This window comes from Somniosus microcephalus, chromosome 22 (assembly GCF_052327205.1).
Source record: "Somniosus microcephalus isolate GS21.2 chromosome 22, FLI_Smic_1.0, whole genome shotgun sequence".
In the NCBI taxonomy this organism is placed as follows: Eukaryota; Metazoa; Chordata; class Chondrichthyes; order Squaliformes; family Somniosidae; genus Somniosus; species Somniosus microcephalus.
This window is the reverse complement of record NC_141008.1, coordinates 54302960-54328528: the sequence shown is the minus strand read 5'-3', so window position 1 is coordinate 54328528 and position 25569 is coordinate 54302960. Positions and strand designations below refer to the sequence as shown.

Sequence of the window (25569 nt, the reverse complement as noted above, 5' to 3'; positions counted from 1 at the left end):
CCCATAGGGTCTAATGAGAGGGAGGAATTGAATGAAATCAGTACTTGTAGGGAAATGGTGTTAGGGAAATTGACGGCATTGAAGGCCGATAAATCCCCAGGGCCTGATAATCTACATCCTAGGGTACTTAAGGAAGTGGCCCTAGAAATAGTAGATGCATTGCTGGTCATCTTCCAAAATTCGATAGACTCTGGAACAGTTCCCATGGATTGGAGGGTAGCTAATGTAACCCCACTATTCAAAAAAGGTGGTAGAGAGAAAAAGCGGGTAATTATAGACCGTTAAGCCTGACATCGGTAGTGGGGAAAATGCTAGAGTCCATTATAAAAAATGTAATAGCAGAGCACTTGGAAAACAGTCACAGGATCGGACAAAGTCAACATGGATTTACAAAAGGTAAATCGTGCTTGACTAATCTACTGGAATTTTTTGAGGATGTAACTGGTAGAATAGATAAGGGAGAACCAGTGGATGTGGTGTATTTGGACTTTCAGAAGGCTTTCGATAAGGTCCCGCATAAGAGATTAGCGTGTAAAGTTAAAGCACATGGGATTGGGGGTAAAGTACTGACTTGGATAGAGAACTAGTTGGCAGACAGGAAGCAAAGAGTTGGAATAAACGGGTCTTTTTCCGAGTGGCAGGCAGTGACTAGTGTGGTACTGCAGGGATCGGTGCTAGCACCCCAACTATTCACAATGGCCCAGAAATTCGGGTCTCCATGGGTGAGTACGCATGGGCTACTCACCCGTAGGCCCAATGGAAGTGCCGGTTTCGTGCATGCAATGCGCATGCACTTCCGTTCCCCTGAAAGAAGGGGTTCAGAAGTCGAACGCGTGTGCAGGAGAGGCAGCGCGTGTGCATCGAACTTACGTTTTTTTTGCAGGTTTTCCCGGGAGGGTAAGTCTCCAGAAGTTAGACATGTAAAAAGCAGTCGCAAGGTCTGCTTTTTACAAGGTAAGTGGTGAATTAATTAAAATAAAACATTTTTCCCCCACAGGTTTATTATTTTTAAATACTTTAAAGGTAAGTTTATTTTTAGCCCTGTTAGAAAATGTAATTAATTTTTTCAAAAGTTTAAATTATTGTTTAAAATAGTTATTTCATGTAATTTATAGTTTATTTTAAAAATGTGATTTTTTTTAAATTTATTTGAAGATTTAGTGATGTTTTGGGGCTTATAGTATTTATAGGTTTGACAGCTCTTCCTGTCAACTTATGAATGAAGCATTCCCTGCTCCCATTGGCTCTCCATGGCTCACGTGATCCCAGGGGACGCTTCGAACTAACTGCGCCCCTGGGATACGCAAGCACTGCACGCCGGCAGTTGGAGAAGGCCCAGGATCGGAATTCCATGGGGTATCACAGCTCAACAGCCGGCGCGGTAGGTTAAGTGCAGGTCGGGGGCTTGCACCCGCGGGAAGCCCCCGACCCGAATTTCTGGGCCATTAATCCTTTATATAAAGTGAAATCAACGGTGACCACACACATTCCAGGTTTGCATAAAGCTGTTCAGTTTCTCTCGGCAGTTTGAGAGTTTGAATTCCGTGTAAAAGTTCTGAAAATAAAATAAAAAGCTGGTACAGTGCCAGTAAAAGTGACCGAGAAGTGTCAGATTGTCGTTAAAAACCCAACTGGTCCTTTCGGGAAGGAAACCTGCCATCCTTACCCGGTCTGGGCCTATAGGTGACTCCAGTCTCACACCAACGTAGTTGACTGTTAACGGCCTTCTTGAAATGGCCTGGCGAGCAATGCTCCCTGTGAGCTGGGCTTTGCTCTGCGCGGCCCGTTTCTTTTAGCGCGCGGTCCCTTTAAATTTCCGCGTCCGCGCGGTATTTACAATGGAGAAGCTGGTGGGCGGCCCACGCGGGACCTTTCCCCGTTACTGCGCGGCCACGCTGCTTAGAGGGAACATTGCTGGTAAGCCGCGGAGTTGCATCAAACCGCTACCACCGGTTGAAGAATGAAGCCCTCCTTCTCTGGGCACCTCTGGGTGGGCAATAATCGCCGGCCTTACCCAGCGACGCCCACATCCCCGAGGATGAATTAAACAGAAACTAAAAACAAAAAAAGGTGCTCGTGGCATCGACCCCCCTCCTCCATTCAAAGAATCCCATTTCCATTCGGATCCCTCGAGCTGCAGGAATGGGCGAGTGACTGGCAGCCATCTCCGTGACTGCAGCACCAGGCAGTCCACAGATACTTGAAGAATTGGGGCCGTGTTCGCTGGGGTGATTTGATGGAAGATGTTTAAAATTATGAAGGGATGCGACAGGATCTAGTGGTTGAAGGTCTAGAACGAGGGGGCATCGGAATAAAATTAAATGCAATGATTTCGGGCAGAGAGATGGAGAAACTCTCGTTTGTTTTGCACGGATGGTTTTGAGGCTGTGGAATGCACGACTGGAGTTAGTGATTGAATCAGAGGCCGCGTCAACATTGAAGAAGGTTACACAAGTGGTTGAAGGAAAAAGGAGGGATAAAGGGAACAGGGCGGGCACATGGGATTAGGACTCGTCTGGAGGATAAACACCAACAAGGACTGGTTGGACCAGACGCCCTGTTTCTGTGTTGTAATGTTTTTTTTTTTTTAATTCGCTTATGGGATGTGGGCATCGCTGGCAAGGCCAGCATTTATTGCCCATCCGTAATTGCCCTCGAGAAGGTGGTGGTGAGCCGCCTTCTTGAACCTCTGCAGTCCGTGTGGTGAAGGTGCTCCCACAGTGCTGTTAGGGAGGGAGTTCCAGGATTTTGACCCAGTGACGATGAAGGATCGGCCAATATACTTCCAAGTCAGGATGGTGTGTGACTTGGAGGGGAACTTGGAGGTGGTGGTGTTCCCATGTGCCTGCTGCCCTTGTCCTTCTAGGTGGTAGAGGTCGTGGGTTTGGGAGGTGCTGCCGAAGAAGCCTTGGCGAGTTGCTGCAGTGCATCTTGTAGATGGTACACACTGCAGCCACGGTGCGCCGGTGGTGGAGGGAGTGAATGTTTAAGGTGGTGGATGGGGTGCCAATCAAGCGGGCTGCTTTGTCCTGGATATTATATTCTGTGATATTATATATTGAAGAACCGACTCAACTCCATGAATGGTGCAGCAGCAAGTCAGCGCGGAGGTTTACACCTTAACTGCAGGATTGTCACGCAGCTTGTTGGCCTCTTAACACAGTGATTGAGGCAATCATTGTGAACACAACTCACTTCACAGGACAGCTCCCCCACCCCCCACAAACCTGAACCGGACTGTCCTCCTTCAGGCTGTGCGCTCCCACCATTTCTCGATTTTTTAACTCACTGTAATAGTCCTGCTGATCTTTTTCACCACTTCGTCTTGGATGCTTTTATCACACAGGATGTAATCTGGAGCGATGCAGGTCTGGCCACAGTTAGTGTAGCGTCCCCACGCAATACGTCTGGAAAGAACAAACAATTTATTCACAAAAAGAACCTGTTCAAAGCTAATGTTTGCGTATTTCAAGCTATACTCCTGACTCCCCAAAGCCTTTCCACCATCTACAAGGCACAAGTCAGAAGTGTGATGGAATACTCTCCACTTGCCTGGATGAGTGCAGCTGCAACAACACTCAAGAAGCTCGACACCATCCAGGACAAAGCAGCCCGCTTGATTGGCACCCCATCCACCACCTTAAACGTTCACTCTCTCCACCACCGGCGCACCGTGGCTGCAGTGTGTACCATCTACAAGATGCACTGCAGCAACTCGCCAAGGCTTCTTCGACAGCACCTCCCAAACCCGCGACCTCTTCCACCTAGAAGGACAAGGGCAGCAGGTGCATGGGAACACCACCACCTCCAAGTTCCCCTCCAAGTCACACACCATCCTGACTTGGAAATACAGGTAGACTACCCTTTATCCGGACTTCCGAAAACCGAAACCCTCTAAAAACCGAAGGTTTTTTCGGTCAGCGTAAGTCGTGCGCACGACTTACAGGCCTAGCCGGATAAGGGATAGTGTAGCATTTTTCCGCACTTCTGAAAACCGAAATCTTTATCCGCACATCCGAAACCAGAAAACCTCTGAAAGCCGAAAGTGGAGCAAAGCATGACTTCTGAAAACCGAAATGCGCACGACCCCGACCCCCGCCGACCCCCACCCCCCGGCCGAACCCGACCCCCACCGACCCCTGACCCCCCCGCCGTACCCCACCCCCGCCGAACCCCACCCAATTTCAGATAAGAGATAGTGTACCATCCTTTATCCACACATCCGAAAGCAGAAAACCTCTGAAAGCCGAAAGTGGCGCATAGCATGACCCGACGCTGCCAATGCTTGACCCACGCAGGTGTTATGCTGCTCTGTGATATTTGCTGCTCTCTTAGATATTTGCTGCTACAGGTATTTGCTGCTCTCTTAGATATTTGCTGGCTTTTAACAATTTGTGAAAATGCTAAAAAGAGCTGCAGATACCCCAATGGGTAACAGTGAGAAGCAGAGAAGGAAGCGTCGCTCATTATCGATATCGCAGAAAGTGGAGTTATTGCAGAAGCTTGATCGTGGTGTGTCTGTGCGACATCTTACTGAAGAATATGGTGTGGGAAGTACCACCGTATATGACTTAAAGAAACAGAAAGACAAGTTGTTGAAATTTTACACTGACAGTGATGACCATAAACTAATGAAAATTAGGAAAACATTGCATAGGGCAAAAAATGAAGATCTTGACCGTGTGCTGATTGAGTGGATTCGACAACGCAGAGGTGAACGTGTGCCACTGACTGGTTTGATGGTCATGAAGCAAGCTAGAATATACCATGAAGAACTGAACATTGAAGTTGAGTGTGAATATTCAGAAGGTTGGCTGCATAAATTTAAGAAGCGTCATGGTATAAAATATCTGAAAATCTGTGGTGAAAAAGCTTCTGCTGATCATGAAGCAGCTGAAAATTACATAGATGAGTTTGCAAAAATAATATCGGATGAAAACCTCGGTCCTGAACAAATTTACAATGCTGATGAAACAGCTCTGTTCTGGCGCTACGTTCCTAGAAAAACATTAGCAACGGCTGATGAGAGTGCACCAGCAGGTTTTAAGGATGCTAAGGACAGGTTGACTGTTCTTGGGTGTGCCAATGCTGCAGGCACACACAAGTTAAAGTTGGTAGTGATTGGAAAAAGCCAACATCCGAGATGTTTGAAAGGTGTATGCAATTTACCTGTGCATTATTATGCGAGCAGGAAAGCATGGGTAACCAGAGGAATATTTTCTCACTGGTTCAATAACCACTTCGTACCAGCGACACGAGCTCATTGCAGGCAAGTTGGACTGGAAGAAAACTGCAAAATTTTATTGTTCCTGGACAACTGCTCCGCACATCCCCCTCCTGAACTTCTTGTGAAAAGTTATGTTTTCGGCATTAACTTTCCCCCTAATGTGACATCTTTAATACAGCCTTGTGACCAAGGAATTTTACGCTCCATGAAGAGCAAGTATAAAGACGTTTTTTTGAACTCTATGCTTGATGCAATCAACAGAGGCGAAGGAATCCAAAGCTTCCTGAAAGAATTCAATGTTAAGGATGCCATTTATGCAGTTGCTAATGCTTGGAACGATGTTGACAAACCAACATTAAAAAATGCTTGGCACAGACTTTGGCCTTCAACGGTGTTTCATGAAGATGGACCTGCAGATGACGAGTTTGAAGGATTTCCTGTCAGTCAGGAGAAGATGATGATATCAAACCTCCTCACTTACGCCAAAGGTTTATCATCCGAAAGTGTAAATACGTTGGAGGAAGCTGACATCGAAGAAGTGCTGAACATTGACAATGATGCACCTGTTGTGAATTCGTTGAGTGATGGGGAAATTGCTGAAATGGTGTTAAATAAAGACAAGCATGAGGACAGTAGTGATGATGATGAGGACATTGTGAACACAGGTGAAAAAATCCCCATAGACGATATGGTGACAATGTGTGATCAGTTAATTGCTGGCCTTGAAAAACGTGCATTTATCAGTGAGCAAGAGATTATGCAAGTTTACTCAATTAAAGAGAGACTGCTTAGACAGAAACCAATGTTAATGAGACAGATGACACTGGAAGAAGTCTTTAAAAAGGCCGTCTGTCGTAGTCATGCTTCATCACTTGAGAATCCTGTTCCTGGCCCATCTTCAGATGTCCAACTCCAACCTGATGACAATGATGACAACACTGATGTACCATCTTCTCCAAGATCCTCAAGCCAGATGTAATGTACCTTTATTGCATGTTCATGTACAGGTATTTAGCTTAGTTTGTACCTGTACATGTTTGAAGTTTTACTGAATGTTTTCCTTACAAATAAACTGTACTACAGTATTTATCCCTGTAACTACAGTATTTATAGTCGTTATTTTCGGTTAAGGGATAGTGTATCCTTTATCCGCACTCCCGAAAACCGAATTACCTCTGAAAACCGAAGTGTTTTCGCGCACCTTCCGAAAACCGAAATTTTCCGAAAACCGAAACACGGCTGGTCCCGAGGTTTTCGGATAAAGGATAGTCTACCTGTATATCGGCCGTTCCTTCATCGTCGCTGGGTCAAAATCCTGGAACTCCCTCCCTAACAGCACTGTGGGAGCACCTTCACCACACGAACTGCAGCGGTTCAAGGCGGTTCACCACCACCTTCTCAAGGGCAATTAGGGATGAGCAATAAATGCTGGCCTTGCCAGAGATACCCACATCCCATAAATGAATAAAAGCCAGTGTTCCCTGTAAGGTGCACAGCCGGGCACTGCTCCAGGGAACCCGTGCAGCCGGCTTCTCAATGTAAAAAGCGCGCTTGTGCAGTATTTTGAATGGCCTGCGCAGCCCCTAAAAAGATTACATAGCCTACAACTACAGAAGTTTACACACATTGAAGGAGGCCATTCACCCCTTCATGTATAATCCCCGCTCCCTCCCCGTAGGCCTGCATCTTCCTCTACTTCAAACGTTTATCTGCTCTTCCTTTAGAAGATGCAATGGTTTCTGCCACAACTATTCGCCAGAGGAGTGCCGATATTGTAGTGAGTCCCCAGGATTGGGTCACAAACTGCAGCAAACCCCCCCTCCCCTCCCCCCACACTATACAGGTTTGAAAACCACTGTTCTATGGCGCCTCTATCCATTGCGGTCTTCAACCCCTAGCACCCAAAATATCAACCTCCTCCGCACCCCCCCTACTCAGGATCAACAACCAATCACAGAATGGTTACAGCACAGAAGACCACCATTCGGCCCATCAAGCCCGTGCCGGCTCTCTGCAAGAGCACTTCAGCTAGTCCCACTCCCCCGCCCTTTCTCCATAGCCCTGCAATTTTTTTTCCTTCAGGTACTTATCCAACTCCCTTTTGAAAGCCACGATTGAGTCTGCCTCCACCACCCTTTCAGGCAGTGCATTCCAGGTCCTAACCACTCGCTGTGTAAAGAAGTTTTTCCTCATGCCGCCGTTGGTTATTCTGCCAATCGCCTTAAATCTGTGTCCTCTGGTTCTCGACCCTTCCGCCAACGGGAACAGTTTCTCTCGATCTACTGTCCGGACCCCTCATGATTTTATCCTAAATTTGCCCCTTCATCCAGCTTTAACCTCCCACAGTTTTCTGCAGAAGTAAAATGTACCAACTTAGTGACCACAACCATCCTTAGCTCACCCGCAACAAGAAACCAACCTGCAGGCAACGTCCAGATCACAGTTGCCATCGATGTAACAAGGACTTTTTCCTCCAAGTTCCAGGGTCACAGGGGTCAGATGTTTGGCAGCAGCCTCCATGACAATTCTACCTATGGTGGTACTGCCCGTATACAAGATGTGATCGAACGGGTGCTTCAGCAGTTCAGTTGTCTCTGTTGCTCCTCCGTTAATTACAGGGTAAAGGTCCTTGATGAAGGAAGACATTTCAAGATTTAAAAATAAAACAAACCTGATGCTCCAAGCCTATTCACTCCTGCCTATACTCATTGGAGTTTAGAAGAACGAGAGGTGATCTTATTGAAACGTATAAGATTCTGAGGGGGCTCGACAGGGTAGATGCTGAAAGGATGCTTCCCCTCGTGGGGGAATCTAGAACTAGGGGGCATAGTTTCAGGACAAGGGGTCGGCATTTTTAAAACGGAGATGAGGAATTTCTTCTCTCAGAGGGTCGTGAATCTTTGGAATTCTCTACCCCAGAGAGCCGTGGAGGCGGAGTCATTGAATATATTGAAGGCTGAGATAGACATACACTTGAGCTACAGGAGAGTCAAGGGTGATGGGGAGCGGACGGGAAAGTGACTTTGAGGCCAAGATCAGATCAGCCATGATCTTACTGAATGGCGGAGCAGACTCGAGGGGCCGAATGGCCGACTTCTGCTCCTGTTTCTTATGCCTCAAAGACCAGTTATACTGTCACTTGCTCATCAACAGAAACAGGTGTCATAGGAACAGGAGGACACCATTCAGCCCCTCAAGCCTGTTCCACCACTCAATTAGATCATGACTGATCTGTACCTCAACCCACCTTTCTCCATATCCCTTGATGCACTACACCCAGAACAATAACCCGACCTTTACTCTTTTCAGAGGCCGAGGGATCTACTGGGTGTCCCAGCATTTTCTGCTTAGATTTCCACTTTCATTTCCCTCTCTGGTGCGCCCAGATGTACCCACTGTCAGGGCACAAAGCAGAAGTAAAATGGTACACTGGTTAGATCAGGTCTCTGCCCTCCCTCGCTGACCTCCAATCGCACTTTGACCGGGGGCAGAAACAATTTCTCGCTCTGCACCCGTCAGTTTTTCCTCTCTATAAAACAGCAGCAGTGCCAGAGAGCAATGTTAAAAATCGAACGAATTGTCCTCAATCGCCGAATCGTTTTACCCGACGAACTCCAGTCACCGCGATACCCGGCCCGGCCCGCACTCACCTTGTCCAAGTACTGAGGGAGGAGTTCCCCCAGCAGCTGGGCGGTGTTCCCACTCACTTCAGACGGCTTCAGGACTGCAGCGTTTCCTGAGAACGGGAGCGTGACACAAAAATAATCACTGGCAACCGGAAAATTATTCCATAGAATTTTACAGCACAGAAACAGGACATTTGGCCCAACAGATCCCGGCCGGTGTTTATGCTCCACACGAACCTCCTACCGCCTTACTTCATCTAACCCCATCAACATATCCTTCTATTGCTTTCTTCATCATGTGTTTATCTAGCCTCCCCTTAAATGCATTTATGCTGTTCACCTCAACTACTCCCTGTGGTAGCGAGTTCCACATTCTCACCACTCTCTGGGTGAAGAAGTTTCTTCTAAATTCCCTATTGGATTTATTAGTGACTATCTTATATTTATGACCCCTAGTTTTGGTCTCCTCCACAAGTGGAAACATCTTCTCCACGTCTACTCTATCGAACCCTCTTCATCATTTATCAGGTCACCCCTCAGCCATCTCTTCTTTATAGAAAAAGAGTGCCAGCCTGTTCAGCCTCCTCCCACCCTATCAACATATCCTTCGATTCCTTTCTCCCTTCCTCTACCTAGCTTCCCCTTAAATGCATCAACTTTGACAAACAGAATTGAACCAAACTAAGCCCGGCCAATACAAACCATCGCAGCTTCTAATTGGAGTCACCAGATCGTCAAGAACTGAAGAACACTTGTGGATGTGAAAAGGCCATTTGGCCCATCACAGCTTGTCCCTCTGGTACCCAAACTCCCACTAGAACATTTTGAACAGCCCCAATGTTTAATGTTTTTGTCTACCGCTCTGTCTGGTGGATGACTCCAAACTTTTATTAACTGATGTCCCCTGGTCCTACTCTCCTGGATTATGGTGAAGTGATACTCTGGGTTCCTGAGGGGGTCCTGAGGCATACAAGGATGATCCCACGTTCAACCAGTCTTCTGTGTCAAAGTAGCAGTTGGGGCATTTCAGTGGGCCTCAGTGCCGCTGGGCCTGGGAATGGAGGGTGGGGCAGAGGGAAGGAAATCAGCCAGCCTTTCTGCTCCTGATCGCTCTCCAGACTCTGGCTGTGTGCAAGTGCGTGAGCACAAGTTCTGAGGGAAAAGCAGGACCAGACTGGGCTGCAATGCCCCCCCGCCACCACCCACCGCCACCACCATGATCAAACAGCCGGCCGAGGCTCACCGGCCCCGATTTTAACCCAACCCAAGCAGGAAATCGGGCAGGGTCTAAAACCGGGCGCCAGACCCAAACCCAGCCCGTTCCCGCCGGGAGAGTTCGGTTAAAATCGGGGCTACCGTCTAAAGAGCACAAACTGAGCCGTGTGCCCCCCACCCCTCACCCAACATGAATCGTCACCTTCAGGAGAGAGGAGCAGAAATAACTGGAAAATTCATAAAGGAAGTAATCAAAACAGTGATTGAAAAATATTCCAGGACACAGGAAAATACGTCATTTATTATCAATTGTAATATTTAAATTCAGTTAATTAAATAAATCTGGAATAAAAAGCTAGCGTCAGTAATGGTGACCATGAAACTATCAGATTGTTGTAAAAACCCATCTGGTTCACTGATGTCCTTTAGGGAAGGAAATCTGCCGTCCTTACCTGGTCTGGCCTATATGTGACTCCAGACCCACCGCAATGTGGTTGACTCTTAACTGCCCTCTGAAATGGCCGAGCAAGACACTCAGTTATAACAAACTGCTACGAAACACAATAATAATAAATCCGGACGGACCACCCGGCATCGACCTCGGTACCTTCGGACACGACAACAGCACACCCAGCCCAGTCGACCCTGCAAAATCCTCCTCACCAACATCTGGGGACTTGTGTTAAAATTGGGAGAGCTGTCCCACAGACTAGTCAAGCAACAGCCCGACATAGTCATACTCACAGAATCACACCTTTCAGCCAATGTCCCAAACTCCTCCATCACCATCCCTGGGTAGGTCCTGTCCCACCGGCAGGACAGACCCACCAGGGGTGGCGGCACACAGGTATACAGTCGGGAAGGAGTGATCCTGGGAGTCCTCAACATTGACTCTGGAGTCTCATGGCTTCAGGTCAAGCAGGCAAGGAAACCTCCTGCTGATTACCACCAACCGCCCTCCCTCAGCTGATGAATCAGTACTCCTCCATGTTGAACACCACTTGGAAGAAGCACTGAGAGTAGCAAGGGCACAGAATGAACTCTGGGTGGGGGGACTTCAATGTCCATCACCAAGATGGTGCTCGGTAGCACCACTACTGACCGAGCTGGCCGAGTCCTGAAGGACATAGCTGCCAGTCTGAGCCTGCGACAGGTGGTGAGAGAACCGACACAAGGGATAAACCTACTTGACCTCGTCTCACCAATCTACCTGTCGCATATGCATCTGTCCATGTCTTCACACTGAGGACATCCTCCATCGAGCTATGTGGCACTACCACCATGCTAAATGTGATAGATTCAGAACAGATGTAGCAGTTCAAAACTGGGCATCCATGAGGCGTTGTGGGCCATCAGCAGCAGCAGAATTGCATTCCACCACAATCTCTAACCTCATGGCTCGGCATATCCCTCACTCTACCATTACCATCAAGCCAGGGGCCCAACCCTGGTTCAATAAGGAGCAGCACCAGGTGTACCTAAAAATGAGGTGCCAACCTGGGGAAGCTGCAACACAGGACTACATGCATGCTAAAAAGTGGAAGCAGCATGCTATAGACAGGGCTAAGCGATCCCACAATCAACAGATCAGATCAAAGCTCTGCAGTCCTGCCACATCCAGTCATGAATGGTGGTGGACCATTAAACAACTAACTGGGGGAGGAGGCTCCATGAATATCCCCATCCTCAATGATGATGGAGCCCAGCACGTGAGTGCAAAAGACAAGGCTGAAGCGTTTGCAACCATCTTCAGCCAGAAGTGCCGAGTGGATCATCCATATCGGCTTACTCTTGAGGTCCCCACCATCACAGAAGCCAGTCTTCAGCCAATTCAATTCAGTCCACGTGATATCAAGAAATAGCAGAGCGCAATGGGTACAGCAAAGGCTATGGGCCCCGACAACATCCCGACTATCGTGCTGAAGACTTGTGCTCCAGAACTAGCCGTGCCTCTAACCAAGCTGTTCCAATACAGCTACAACACTGGCATCTATCTGACAATGTGGAAAACTGCCCAAGTATGTCCTGTCCACAAAAAGCAGGACAAATCCAATCCAGCCAATTACCACCCCATTAGTCTACTCTCAATCATCAGCAAAGTGATGGAAGGTGTCATCAACAGTGCTATCAAGCAGCACTTACCAATAACCTGCTCAGTGATGCTCAGTTTAGGTTCCGCCTCATTACAGCCTTGGCCAACATATAGACAAAGGAGCTGAATTTCAGAGGTGAGGTGAGAGTGACTGCCCTGGACATCAAGGCAGCATTTGACTGACTGTGGCATCAAGGAGCCCTAGTACTGAAATAAATCAGTATTTGTAGGGAAATGGTGTTAGGGAAATTGATGGGATTGAAGGCCGATAAACCCCCAGGGCCTGATAATCTACATCCTAGGGTACTTAAGGAAGTGGCCCTAGAAATAGTAGCTGCATTGCTGATCATCTTCCAACATTCGATGGAATCTGGAACAGTACCCATGGATTGGAGGGTAGCTAATGTTACCCCACTATTCAAAAAAGGTGGTAGAGAGAAAAGGGGGAATTATAGACCGGTAAGCCTGACATCGGTAGTGGGGAAAATGCTAGATTCCGTTATAAAAGATGTACAGTAATAGCAGAGCACTTGGAAAACAGTGACAGGATCGGACAAAGTCAACATGGATTTACAAAAGGTAAATTGTGCTTGACTAATCTACTGGAATTTTTTTGAGGATGTAACTGGTAAAATAGATAAGGGAGAACCAGTGGATGTGGTGTATTTGGACTTTCAAAAGGCTTTCGATAAGGTCCCGCATAAGAGATTAGCGTGTAAAGTTAAGGCACATGGGATTGGGGGCAAGGTATTGATTTGGATAAAGAACTGGTTGGCTGACAGAAAGCAGAGAGTTGGAAAAAACGGGTCTTTTTCCGAGTGGCAGGCAGTGACTAGTGGGGTACTGCAGGGATCGGTCTTTGGACCCCAGCTATTCACAATATATATTAATGATCTAGACAAGGGAACTAGATGTAATATCTCCAAATTTGCAGGTGACACAAAGCTGGGCATGTGTGCTGTGAGGAGGATGCCGAGAAACTCCAGGATGATTTGGATAGGTTGGGTGATTGGGCAAAAGCATGGCAGATGCAATATAACGTGGATAAATGTAAGGTTATCCACTTTGGTGGCAAAAACAGGAAGGCAGATTATTATCTGAATGGTAATAGATTGGGAGAAGGGGAAGTGCAACGAGACCTGGGTGTCCTTGTGCACCAGTCGCTGAAGGTAAGCATGCAGGTGCAGCAGGCGATTAAGAAGGCAAATGGTATGTTGGCCTTCATAGCGAGAGGGTTTGAGTACAGGAACAAGGATGTCTTGCTGCAGTTGTACAGGGCCTTGGTGAGACCACATCTTGAGTATTGTGTGCAGTTTTGGTCGCCTTATCTGAGGAAGGATGTTCTTGCCATGGAAGGAGTGCAGCGAAGATTCACCAGGCTGATACCTGGGGTGGCAGGAATGACGTAGGAGGAGAGATTGGGATTGTACTCGCTGGAATTTAGAAGAATGAGAGGGGATTTTATTGAAATTTATAAAATTCTGACAGGACTGGACAGACTAGATGCAGGAAGGATGTTCCCGATGGTCGGGGAGTCCAGAACCAGGGGTCGGCCATTTAGGACAGAAATCAGGAAGAATTTCTTCACCCAGAGAGTGGTGAACCTGTGGAATTCTCTACCACAGAAGGCAGTAGAGGCCAATTCATTAAATATATTCAAGAAGGAGTTGGATATTTTTCTTAAGGCTAAAGGGATCAAGGGGTATGGGGAGAAAGCAGGGACCGGGTACTGAAATTGGATGATCAGCCATGATCGCATTGAATGGCGGAGCAGGCTCAAGGGGCAGAATGGCCTACTCCTGCTCCTATCTTCTATGTTTCTATGTTTCTAGTAAAACTGAAGTCAATGGGAATCGGGGGGAAAACGTTCCACTGGCTGGAATCATACCTAGCACAAAGGAAGATGGTTGTGGTGGTTGAAGGTCAATCATCACAGCCTTAGGACATCGCTGCAGGAGTTCCTCAGGGCAGTGTCCTAGGCCCAACCATCTTCAGCTGCTTCATCAATGGCCTTCCCTCCAACACAAGGTCAGAAGTGGGGATGTTCGCTGATGACTGCAGTGTTCAGCGCCATTCACAACTCCTCAGATAATGAAGCAGTCCATGCCCGCATGCAACAAGACCTGGACGACATTCAGGCTTGGGCTGATGTGTGGCGTGAATGTTACCTGCCACTTAAGTGCCAGGCAATGACTATCTTCAACAAACGAGAGTCTAACCACCGCCCCTTGACAATCAACGGCATTACCATCGCCGAATCCCCTACCATCAACATCCTGGGGGTCACCATTGACCAGAAACTTAACTGGACCAGCCACATAAATATTGTGGCAACAAGAGCAGGTCAGAGGCTAGGTATTCTGTGGCGAGTGTCTCACCTCCTGACTCCCCAAAGCCTTTCCACCATCTACAAGGCACAAGATGGAATACTCTCCACTTGTCTGGATGAGTGCAGCTCCAACAACACTCAAGAAGCTAGACACCATCCAGGACAAAGCAGCCCGCTTGATTGGCACCCCATCCACCACCTTAAACATTCACTCCCTCCACCACCGGCGTACCGTGGCTGCAGTGTGTACCATCTACAAGATGCACTGCAGCAACTCGCCAAGGCTTCTTCGGCAGCACCTCCCAAACCCGCGACCTCTTCCACCTCGAAGGACAAGGGCAGCAGGCGAATGGGAACATCACCCTCTCCAAGTCACACACCATCCTGACTTGGAAGTATATCGCCGATCCTTCATTGTCAAAATCCTGGAACTCCCTCCCTAACAGCACTGTGGGAGTATCACCACACGGACTGCAGTGGTTCAAGGCGGCAGCTCACCACCACCACTTTCTCAAGGGCAACTAGGGATGGGCAATAAATGCTGGCCTTGCCAGCGACGCCCACATCCCGTGAACGAATTAAATTTCTGGCGGAGATTGGGAAGTAAATAAACTGAAGTTCACCTGCGGCGATTGCCCCAATTAAAGGCTGGATCGCAAGGGCCAATGGGTAGTTCCAGGCCCCGATGATCAGAACCACACCAAGAGGCTCTCGGTGGATGTAAACACTGTCCATCAATGTCATCATACTCTTCGACACGTACTCTGGCGCAGTCCACTCGGGCAGTTTGTTCACGGCCACAGCAATCTCGTTCAGAACGCCTGAAATTTCGTAGATTTCCACAGCAAAATGATTCTGCAAATTCAAAAAAGGACGAAAGTCATTTTCAAACCCGTCTTCCCCTCAGCTCATCCAAAGCTCTGCTGCCCGTATCTGACCCCGCACCCAGTCTCGCTCAATCATCACGCCTGTGCTGGCTGACCTGCACTGGCTCCCAGTCCCCCAGAGCCTCAAATTTGAAATTCACATCTAAATCCCTTCATGGCCTCACCCCTCCCTATCTCTAATCCCCTCCAAGCTGCTGAACCCTCTGATTCTGGCCTCTTGTGCATCCCCTTCCTTTCACCCCACAATTGGTGGCCGTGCATTCACGTATTAGGCCCCAGGGTCGGAATATCCCTTCCTAAACCCCTCAGCCTTTCCACCACTGCTGCACGCCATCAAGACCCTCCTTAAAACCCGCCTCTTTCACCAAGCATTTGGTCTCCTCCTTTGGTTCGGTGTCCATTTTGTTTTCTCATTGCGCCTCAACATGTTTTTCTACGTTAAAAGCGCTGTTTCAATGCTGTCGTGTCACAGCTCGATTCTACGCCAGACATTACCCTCCCACCAAGAGATCAATGCTGTTCATCGGCTGACTAACCAGGAAGCACACTTCATCCACTGGGAAAGGGCATCCCGTCCAGCTGGGTCAGCTCCCTCCTTTGGGAAGATGCACCCAAAATTGGGAAGATTTGAACTTGGGCCTCCTCGATTGAGAGTCAAGCGCTAAAGCTGGCAAACAGCAAATACCATGTTAGGCCACAGACTACATAACATCGACCCAGATGAAAAACTTACAGGAAAACGTCATGGGGTTAAAAGTTCCAACGAGCAGTCTCCTACAAGTGGAAGATCGGGCAATCAAGCTGCCAGCAACTATAGCACTTTGATGTTGATAGTGTCCCAAGTCAACGGTAGATGCATAACCGACGGATACACATCCCCCTCTTCCCTACATCTTCACATTCTGTTACTACAGAAGACCCAGACAGGCTGGGTTGACATTCAATGGTCCCACCCCAACCATATAATCTGGGTTGTGGGAGCCCATAAAAGCCTCCTTCTGTATAGGACTAACCACCCGATGGGCTGGTATAAAGATGGTTGCACCCACGGAAGGAGCATACACTTCGCAGCCTGTTAATCAGCCGGAGAATCCTTCCACTCCTTCACACTGTTATCCAAGGGAAGAGAGAGTGAAGATACAAAAACAGGCCAGGCAGGGCCAGACTTATTAAAACGCACATCAGGGATGGACGGACACGCAAATCAAATAATCATGGCATTGCAGGTTAAGACCGTGAGGGGGTATGTGGACCCCGGTTAAGACGCTGATCGCATATTAAGAGCTTTGTTTCAAACCTTGTGCAAGTCCTTTTTGAGCGCCAGTGAGAATTCATCCTTTTTCTCGGTGAGCATTCTCTCCAGCGCCTTTAGCTGCTGAACCCGGAATTCCAACGGCCGGGTTTTCCCCAGATTGTAGGCGGCTCTCGCACCGACTACAGCAGGCTTAATTTGCTCCATGATGTGCCAACCTGCCAAGGAACACAAAGCAATGGTAAGTTATCTCCACTGGCACGGAACAGTGCCAAGATGAAAATAAATAAAAGAGAGGGCACCACGTCTTCTTCCCAATTTCCAGATCCCTTTTTGAAAAGGTTCAGTCTCAATAGTTATGGCTCCATTTTACAAATATTTTTCTTCCCCTTCAGGTTCTTCTCCATTAACCAATGACCAAGTCAACAGGGCCCCAGACAATCTGCTCCCAAGCCTCTGCTGACACACCACAATATAAAATGGCCGACTGTAGGTGAGCTGGGGCACTCTGAGCAACTCTCCCTCCAATTTTCTCTCCCAACTCAAGGATGGGAACCAGGCCTCCAATTCCTACCAGAGAGTCGGTGCCCCAACACATCCCCATCTTTGAAAGAACAAACCCAATTCCTACCGTTCTGTTGCAGAGTGTCGGTGAACCAACAAACACATTCCTACCCTTGAAAACATTTAGTTACTAATAGAAAATGTGGAAAGGTAACTTATCAACCTTCGCAGACATCTCAACAAACTTATAAAATATAGGTACCTTACTGTCCTAGCTCGGAGATGAGAACACAGGATACATTAACTTCACTTAAAGCGACATTAATGATGCAACTTAGTTTAAGCAGGTGATCTCGAAGTTATCGCAGTGACTTTTCTTGTAACCTCACCCCCTCAATTTCCAACCACTTCTCTCCTGAAACGGTTGTTTTGCGCTGGCCCATGGCTCTACAGCCACTAACCAGCGCTTCCTCCTAGTCCGCGTCTAGGCAACGAGCGTGGGCAGGCTGGGGTGGGTATCACAGCCGAGCGTCACCCCATCAGTCAGGAGCAGGACACTTGGGCTATACAAGAAGAAGTGAATAGTCTAGAGCTTTGGAGAGAGAAAGAACATTTGCTGAGGGCAGAAGACATCTTGGGTTGGGTTGGCTGCACTGGATTGGATTGGGCTGGAATGGGTTGGGTTCAGCCCATGACAAGACCTCAATAACAGAAAAGAAAGACTTGCATTTCTCTAGTGCCTTTCACAACCTCAGGACGTCTCAAAGCGCTTTACAGCCAATGAAGTACTTTTTTGAAGTGTAGTCACTTACGTACTGTAGAAAGCGCAGCAGCCAATTTGCACACAGCAAGATCCCACAAACAGCAATGTGATCATGGCCAGATCATCTGTTTTAGTGATGTTGATTGAAGAGATTAAATATTGGCCCAGGACACCGGGGAGAATTTCCCCGCTCTCCTTTGAAATAGTGCCGTGGGATCTTTTACGATCACCTGAGTGGGCAGACGGGGCCTCGGTTAAAAGTCTCATCCGAAAGACGGCACCTCCGACAGTGCAGCACTCCCTCAGTACTGGCACTGGGAGCGTCAGCCTAGATTTTTTGTGCTCAAGTCTCTGGAGTGGGACATGAACCCACAACCTTCTGACTCAGAGGAGATGGTGCGACCCACTGAGCCACAGCAGACACTTGGCCAATGCAAGATGAATAGTCTAGAGCGTTGGGGGGGGGGGGGGCGCAGAACATTTAGTGAGGAGAGAAGACACCCTAGGTTGGGCTGGGTTAGGTTAGAATGGATTGGGTTGGGTTCAGCCCATGACAAGACCTCAATAAACAACTAATGGAGTGTAGTGGGGTGGGATGGAATCTAGTCTGGTGGAATCGAATCGAGTGGAGTTGGATGGGGTTGAGCTGAGTTGAGTTCAGCTGAGTTGAGTTGGCTGGAGTGGAGTGGAGTTGGATGGGGTGGAGTGGAGTGTTGGGTGGGGTGGAAGTTGGATGGGGTGGAGTGGAGTTGGAATTGGGTACAACCCTCACTGAACAACTAATTCCAATAACACCCTCCCAAGACAGTTGATAAAATGATACTTACACGTCTCACAATGAATCAAAGCCGGAAGTTGTGGAATGGGGGAAAGAAGAGGCCTCTTACAGTCCTGGGGGAAAAGATCAGAAGTCGTCAACAACAACCAGAGAAGCCCGGGACTCCCGGGCAACGCAGGTTCCGCCGGGGCAACGCTCGCACCTGCTGTGCCTTTCCTGGTCTGATTCCGCCGCTCCCGGTGATCCCGCTGTGATTTTGCTGTTTTTTGCCTGTTGGCTGGGCAAAGTCCAAGGCGCAGAGCAGCGGCAGCCGGAGAGGGACAAACCAGCAGCCAACTCAAAATGCGATCTTTTTTCTTGCAGGGCTCCTCCTTCCTGTTGCAATAACTTTGTTTTCACTCCTGAAAGTTATTTAAATTATCACCCCCCCCCCTCCTCTTCTCAACAGCATTTTTTTAACTGACCAGAATTTAAAGTCGAGCTGACGAATAGACCATTCGGCCCATCAGGTCTATGCCAGCGTTTCTGCTCCACAGGCGCCCACTCCCACCCCTCTTCATCTCACCCTATCAGAATATCCTTCTATTACCTTTTCCCTCATGTGTTTATCTCATTTATGGTCGCTGCCTCTGCTTTTTTTGTTTTAAAGCTAATTTTCCGTCCAGCTTCACAGCGTGGTTTCCTATTCATTATTGGTCAATGTGGAACCTTGTCAAAAGCATTCCTAAAGGCCACTTCAGTTCTGTGTGGCACATGTCAGTGCTCGAGATCGATGTGATTTCCAGGCACCACCTCCATCGTTTTTTAAAATTCATTCATGGGATGTGGGCATCACTGGCAAGGCCAGCATTTATTGCCCATCCCTAATTTCCCCTGAGAAGGTGGTGGTGAGCCGCCTTATACAACTTCTTCTTTCGTATGGTAGTAGCAAAGCAAATGAAATGTCAATATCTAAGTCAGATATCCAGGCCAAAGCTTCCAGTGTAACAGCGTGGATATCTTGTAGGCTGCCTGTGAATTTCCTCTGAGGGCAGTGCTTAATGATTGTTGTGTATTTTGAATGTTGTATTTGAATTGTCCCACATAGCTTACCGTAGTTGTGATGTGCAATGCACTATGGGAAATAGAGTGCATGGAGTTGAGAAGCCTCTCTTGAAAGTGTTGGCTGTGAACTGAACTCTGTCTTGTAGTGTATGTACCCGTCTACCTTTAAGGGAACGATTGAGTGTAACCGTTCACCTTTAAGAGAACTACTTTAGGTGTGGCACTATTTGATTGGCTTCTGTATACGGTAATACCGACAGTGACCACACCATAATATAAGTGATGTTACAGGATAACTAGGGCAGATTCGCCCTGACCTTTGAATAGTAAAGACCTGTTTGTTTGTACTTCGAAAGTCTGTGTATTTATTTACTGCACAACCCACAGACTTTACAGTGGCGACGAGTCCGATCGTACCCTGCGGCAAGAATAGCAAAGTAACAAAGAGCGTCGAAGAGAGGCAACCGCCCTCGTCGTGCTACCAAAAGAAAACACGAGGCTACAACAACAGAAAGTGTGGTACTTTACAGAAGCTGGAAGACTAGCAACAAAAGCTTCATCAGCAACAGGCACTGATTACCCTGCTACCACGGTGTGGAGTGAGCCGACCAGCAAGAAACAAGGCGGCCGAAGAGACTGTGAGTAGGGGAAGGGGTAGAAGTATCCGGAGGAGAAGGGCAGAGCACTCGACCTCGGTCGAGGGGGAGCTGTACCGGCCAAAAGTCGGGTCCAACGGCGTCGGGTGACAGCCGGACCGCAATCGGCGGGAAAAATCCGGGCAGCGACCGCAGCCACGAAGCGCTGAGCCTGCGAGTAGGCGCGGGAAGAGAAACCCAGCCGCAGCCGGGGAGGGAAACACCGGTCTGCGAGAGGGCTGGGGAGGCGAACGGGAACCGTGCGGGTGAGAGCCGGGTGCGGAGAGAGAGACTGCGAGGAGCCAGTCCAGCGGCTGAGCTGTTCTCCACCAACGGGGTACTCAGAGCCGGCAAAAACCGAACGTGTGGGAGTGGGAGAGCGAACAGGAGCCGAGAACGGGGAGAGAGACTGCGCGAGAGCCAGTCCAGCGGCTGAACTGTTCTCCACCGACGGGGTACCCAGAGCCGGTAGAACCGAACGTGCGGGAGAGGGAGAGACAGAGTCGAGCACGGGGAGAGAGAGACTGTGCGAGAGCCAGTCCAGCGGCTGAACTGTCCTCCGTTAACGGGGTGTACCCAGCGCCAGTAGAGCCGTGCGGGCGGGAGGAAAAGACAGAGCCGAGTAAGGGGAGCTGTGCGAGAGCCAGCCCAGCGGCTGAACCTGTCCGCTGTGGGGAAAGCGTACCCCTTACACCAGGGAGAAACGCGGGAAGCCGCCATTAGGTGGAGAAGACGACAGAGGCGGGAAACCGCCATTGAAGTGGGCGGGGAGAGAAAGGAAGAGCGGGAAACCGCCATTTTCGCAAGAAAACCGCCATTTTAGAAAAAAAAAAGATTATAAATAATACTTAAAGAAATACGGTGCTGCTTCAAAGAAAGAAAGATGCCTAAGCGAGGGAATGTTAATGATTTTAATTCTGAAATAGAAGACTGGGCCACGTACGTGGAACGCATAGAGATCTATTGCGAAGCCAACAAAATAGAGGAAGACGACAAGGCGATAACATTGCTAAACTCGATGGGGGCAAAAACATACGGGCTCTTGAAGCATCTAATAGCACCAGCTAAACCAGCGGATCAGACCTTCGAAGAAATTGTGGCTGTGCTGAAGGACCATTTGAACCCCACACCGTTGATGCTGGCTGAACGATTCAAATTCTACGCAAGAACGCAGAGGAAAGACGAAAGCAATGCGGAATACTTGGTCGAGCTGCGTAGGCTGGCGAAATACTGCCAGTTCGGAGGGAATCTGACAGAGGCACTGCGGGACAAGTTCGTATGCGGATTGTCCAAAGAAGGAACGCAGAAGCGACTACTGGAAGAAAACGACCTCACACTGGACAGGGCTGTCCTCATAGCTGCATCACACGAAGCCGCAGCGAAAGGGACGGCGGAAATGCAGCTAAAGGCGGCGGCACTCGGGGTGGACCAAATTACTGCGAGCACAACAAAATGCTACCGTTGTGGGAAGACAACGCACGACCAGAATCAATGCTGGTTTAAGAACCAAGAGTGTAGGAAATGTGGCAAACTGGGTCACATCGCGAAGGTATGCCAGTCCGGGAAAGAGACCAACAATCAACGGAAGCCACCACAAGAAAAGTACAACAAGGTACATCAGGTGGCTGAGAAGAGTGCAGACGAACAGAATTCAGACTCGGACCCAAACAACCAGGAGCTGGGTAGTCTGAGAATCCACAATGTGGGGAAAGAGACGGATCTACAAACGATCTGGGTCGTACTAAAAATAGCTGGAGTCCAAGTAAGAATGGAGCTGGACACTGGATCAGCTCTATCAGTCATCAACCGAAGGGACTACCACCGGCTATTCTCTCACATACCTTTAAGAAATACCAAGTTCGTATTACAGACATACATGGGGCAGAACGTATACCCCATGGGGAAAATAAGAGTCAAGGTGAGAGATAGAGGTAAAGAACACCCAAGAATGAATTTGTACGTAGTACCTGAAGGAGGACCACCACTTCTAGGATGGGAGTGGATTAAGAAAATAGATATGGAATGGCACTACCTAAAAGCCATAATGAGGGAGGACTCGGTGCAAGCTATCAGCTCAGATTCTGAAATGGATGACGATAAGACCAATGCAAATATGGAAGACAAGGCTAAAAGGGACTTGCCGACGATGGGGAAGGAAACGCAGACATGCAGAAGGACTTATGTTACCAAGAAGAATAAAGCTGCAGAGCAGAACTCCAGGTTGACAGAGAATTCTGAGCCTGTTCAAGCAAAGGATTCATCCACGACGGAAGAACACCGAGTTCGGACTCAAACTTATGTCAAAGTACGACAACAATTAGAACAGTTGAGTGACCGTCTCATACAAGAGATGAAAAATATGGAAAAGTTCTGGGACACCGAATGGGAGAACCTGGAAAGACAACAGAGACAGCTAGCTCGAGAAAAGAGCGACCATAGAGCCATTGTGGCCAAGTACCGATCACATCTCCCTGAAACTGTTCAGGAACTAGATTATTTACAGAACGACCTAAAGGAAGAGGAATCTTCAGGAAGCCAGGATTTTATCCCAGTTCATCTCTACGACTCGTTGCAAGCAGAGTGTAACAAGTTGAAGGAACAGTATGAACGGGCCCAGACTACAATCCTGGAAGGGGTTAACTCGGCAACCTCCGAAAAGCTAGTTTTAGTGAAAGCATATGAACAACTAAAGTTTGAACATGAGCGAGAATTACAAAGGCTGCAGGAAATGTTTGACGAGCTCCAGGCCAAGACAGACTCACCGGTAGAGATTCCATCCGTAGATGGAAAATTAGAGGTGGAAGACATAGCAGAACGTGAAATTCAAGATGTCCAAGAACTCGTTAAATTATTGAAGGAAACCCAAGACAAATATGAGGCGGCAATGGCAGAGGTCCAACAACTTGAAGAACATATTCAACTAGGAATCCGGGCAGTGGAAGGAAAGGCCAATGGAAGGAACACAGAGACTGTAGGAATGGCCCCTGATCAGGAGTTAGAGAACACCAAGGCGCAATTTCTTCGAGCGCTTAAAACCAAAGGACCGGAGGAAAGGAAGGTGAAAACATTGGAGGGAAAGGTGGATGAAATGGAGAAGGCGCTAATCCACAGTGTCCCCGTAGAAGAGCTAACGGTCAGCCAACTCTTATACATGCTGAGGGACAAGACTCCAAAATGGGAACACGAGTTTCAGGTTTCAAAGGGAAAGAATTCGGAGCTTCCAAAAGTCACGGAGAGAGCTGAGGGGGCAACACAGCTTGCACATGGATGTCAAAAGTATGCTGAATTACGTCAAGGGGAACAGAAGAATGCGGAAACAGCTACTTCAGTAGAAGGATTAAATAGCCTGATAACGGAATCCCCGATGGAAGGGAAGGTATTGAACTCACAAATGAGGCCAGGCGTGAAGGAATGGCAGACATCCCAGGAAGAGCGGGATGAGTATGAATGCTTGAAGAAGTCTTTTCAAGAAAGATGGTCAGAGAAGGAACCACCGTCGGCTAACGTCCAGTTGGATAAGAAGGAAGTAGAAGGGCCCCTCACTGGCCTAACTCAGGACGACCCCGAATACTATCATGACCTATTGAGTGACACTGAATATTACGAGGATCTGGTCTGCCCAGTTTGTGATGAAAACTCCCAAAGTACAGAAATCCGCATGAAGCACTTAAGGTCTAATGAACATAGAGAGTTGGTGGCGCTACAGATGGCCGCAGAGAAAGGAGCTCCGAGAGTTTCAAAAAGGCAGAAAAGAAAAAGAAGAAGCAGGAGATAATAACTGTCTAAAATACTATCATCTCAGGCGGGACACCATGAAAGGAGCTAAATTAGTTGAAAACCCGAAAATTATCAAGACAGCCAGTTGGTTGTAAAAGTCCGCACTGCTGGTTCAACAGGACGGAAGGTCAAGCTGTTACGTTAAGAAAAAAGCTATGGAGGAGTCACGCTAGCCATGTGAACCGGCTACACCAAAGAGATGCTGTTCGGAATGAGTCAAGATCAGAGACTGAATCTATGAACTGTTTCCGCAGAGACTGAACCTGTGAACTGTTCCCACCGAAAGTATATCTGTAAACTGTTTTATATGACGTTGACTCCACCGGAATTATCTCTGTAAATTGTTTGTTCTCCACCGAGAGTATATCTGTAAATTGTTATGTGAAGTTGAAGATATGTATGTTTAACGGGGACCCTGTAAGTAATAAGCTAAAAAGGGAGGATTGTAGTGTATGTACCCGTCTACCTTTAAGGGAACGATTGAGTGTAACCGTTCACCTTTAAGAGAACTACTTTAGGTGTGGCACTATTTGATTGGCTTCTGTATACGGTAATACCGACAGTGACCACACCAGTATATAAGTGATGTTACAGGATAACTAGGGCAGATTCGCCCTGACCTCTGAATAGTAAAGACCTGTTTGTTTGTACTTCGAAAGTCTGTGTATTTATTTACTGCACAACCCACAGACTTTACATGTCTCCTGTGTACTCTTTTAATTGTTATATACAAGCAAGGTTAGAAAACTCTTGAGATCTAACAAAAGTGGCGACGAGGACGTCTGAACTTACGTGGCTCTGCTGTGTGGAAGATAGTTGGGTTTTACGTGTTTAAAACTGTTATTTTTGCCGTGGACAGTTAATTAAAGTGAGGTTGGCTCGAGGATAAAGGAGCTTGAAATGGCGGGAAGACGAGACGGCGTATAAGGTACTAACGACTTGAGGAAGGGGAGGAAAAGCAGTGAGTAAATCGAGAAGGACATTTATTCAACTGTGAAACGATCTGTGAATTGAAGCACTTAACTGATAGTGATTTTAGTTGAGTTCAACATTGGAAGGATCCTTAGTGAATGATAATTAGGAGCCTGAGAGAAGGAAAATGGCTGGAATTATCGGTAACATTGGACCGTTTGATGAGAATGTCGAACAATGGAGCTCATACACAGAACGATTTGAATACTTCACACAAGCAAATGACATTGGAGGGAACAAAATAGTACCTACATTGTTAAGTGTGATGGGACCAAAGACTTTCAATCTTTTGCGTACTTTAGTGCATCCAGATAAACCAGGTACTAAACAATATAGCAAAATTGTGGAGATACTAAAAGGGCATTTTTCACCCAAACCCCTAGTCATAGCTGAGAGGTTTAGGTTCCACAGGCGTAACCAGGAAGAAGGAGAAACAGTGACCATGTTTGTAGCTGCACTAAAAAGACT

The 25569-nt window shown here is 47.9% G+C and overlaps 1 protein-coding gene across 1 annotated transcript; it reads right to left on the bottom strand.

The window, feature by feature from the left end:
• Positions 1-3265: 3265 nt before the first annotated feature.
• On the bottom strand, positions 3266-19054 carry LOC147102389 (aldehyde dehydrogenase, dimeric NADP-preferring-like). The gene is made up of 6 exons (XM_085964775.1): positions 18723-19054; positions 16674-16846; positions 15113-15344; positions 8878-8963; positions 7647-7855; positions 3266-3407 (listed from the first exon to the last, which is right to left on the bottom strand). Exons 2-6 carry the CDS (start codon positions 16833-16835, stop codon positions 3281-3283), a joined length of 816 nt encoding a protein of 271 aa, XP_085820901.1. The 5' UTR covers positions 16836-16846; positions 18723-19054; the 3' UTR covers positions 3266-3280.
• Between the last annotated feature and the right edge of the window lie 6515 nt (positions 19055-25569).

What these genes read in the sequence shown, in the direction of transcription:
- LOC147102389 (XM_085964775.1), bottom strand. Translation starts at nt 16,835, where the DNA reads ATGGAGCAAATTAAGCCTGCTGTAGTCGGTGCGAGAGCCGCCTACAAT. An exon ending in TCAAAAAGGACTTGCACAAG is followed by an intron (nt 15,345 to 16,673) that starts GTTTGAAACAAA and finishes TTGAATTTGCAG; the next exon opens with AATCATTTTGCTGTGGAAAT. An exon ending in GATCTGGACGTTGCCTGCAG is followed by an intron (nt 3,408 to 7,646) that starts GTTGGTTTCTTG and finishes TGTTCTTTCCAG; the next exon opens with ACGTATTGCGTGGGGACGCT.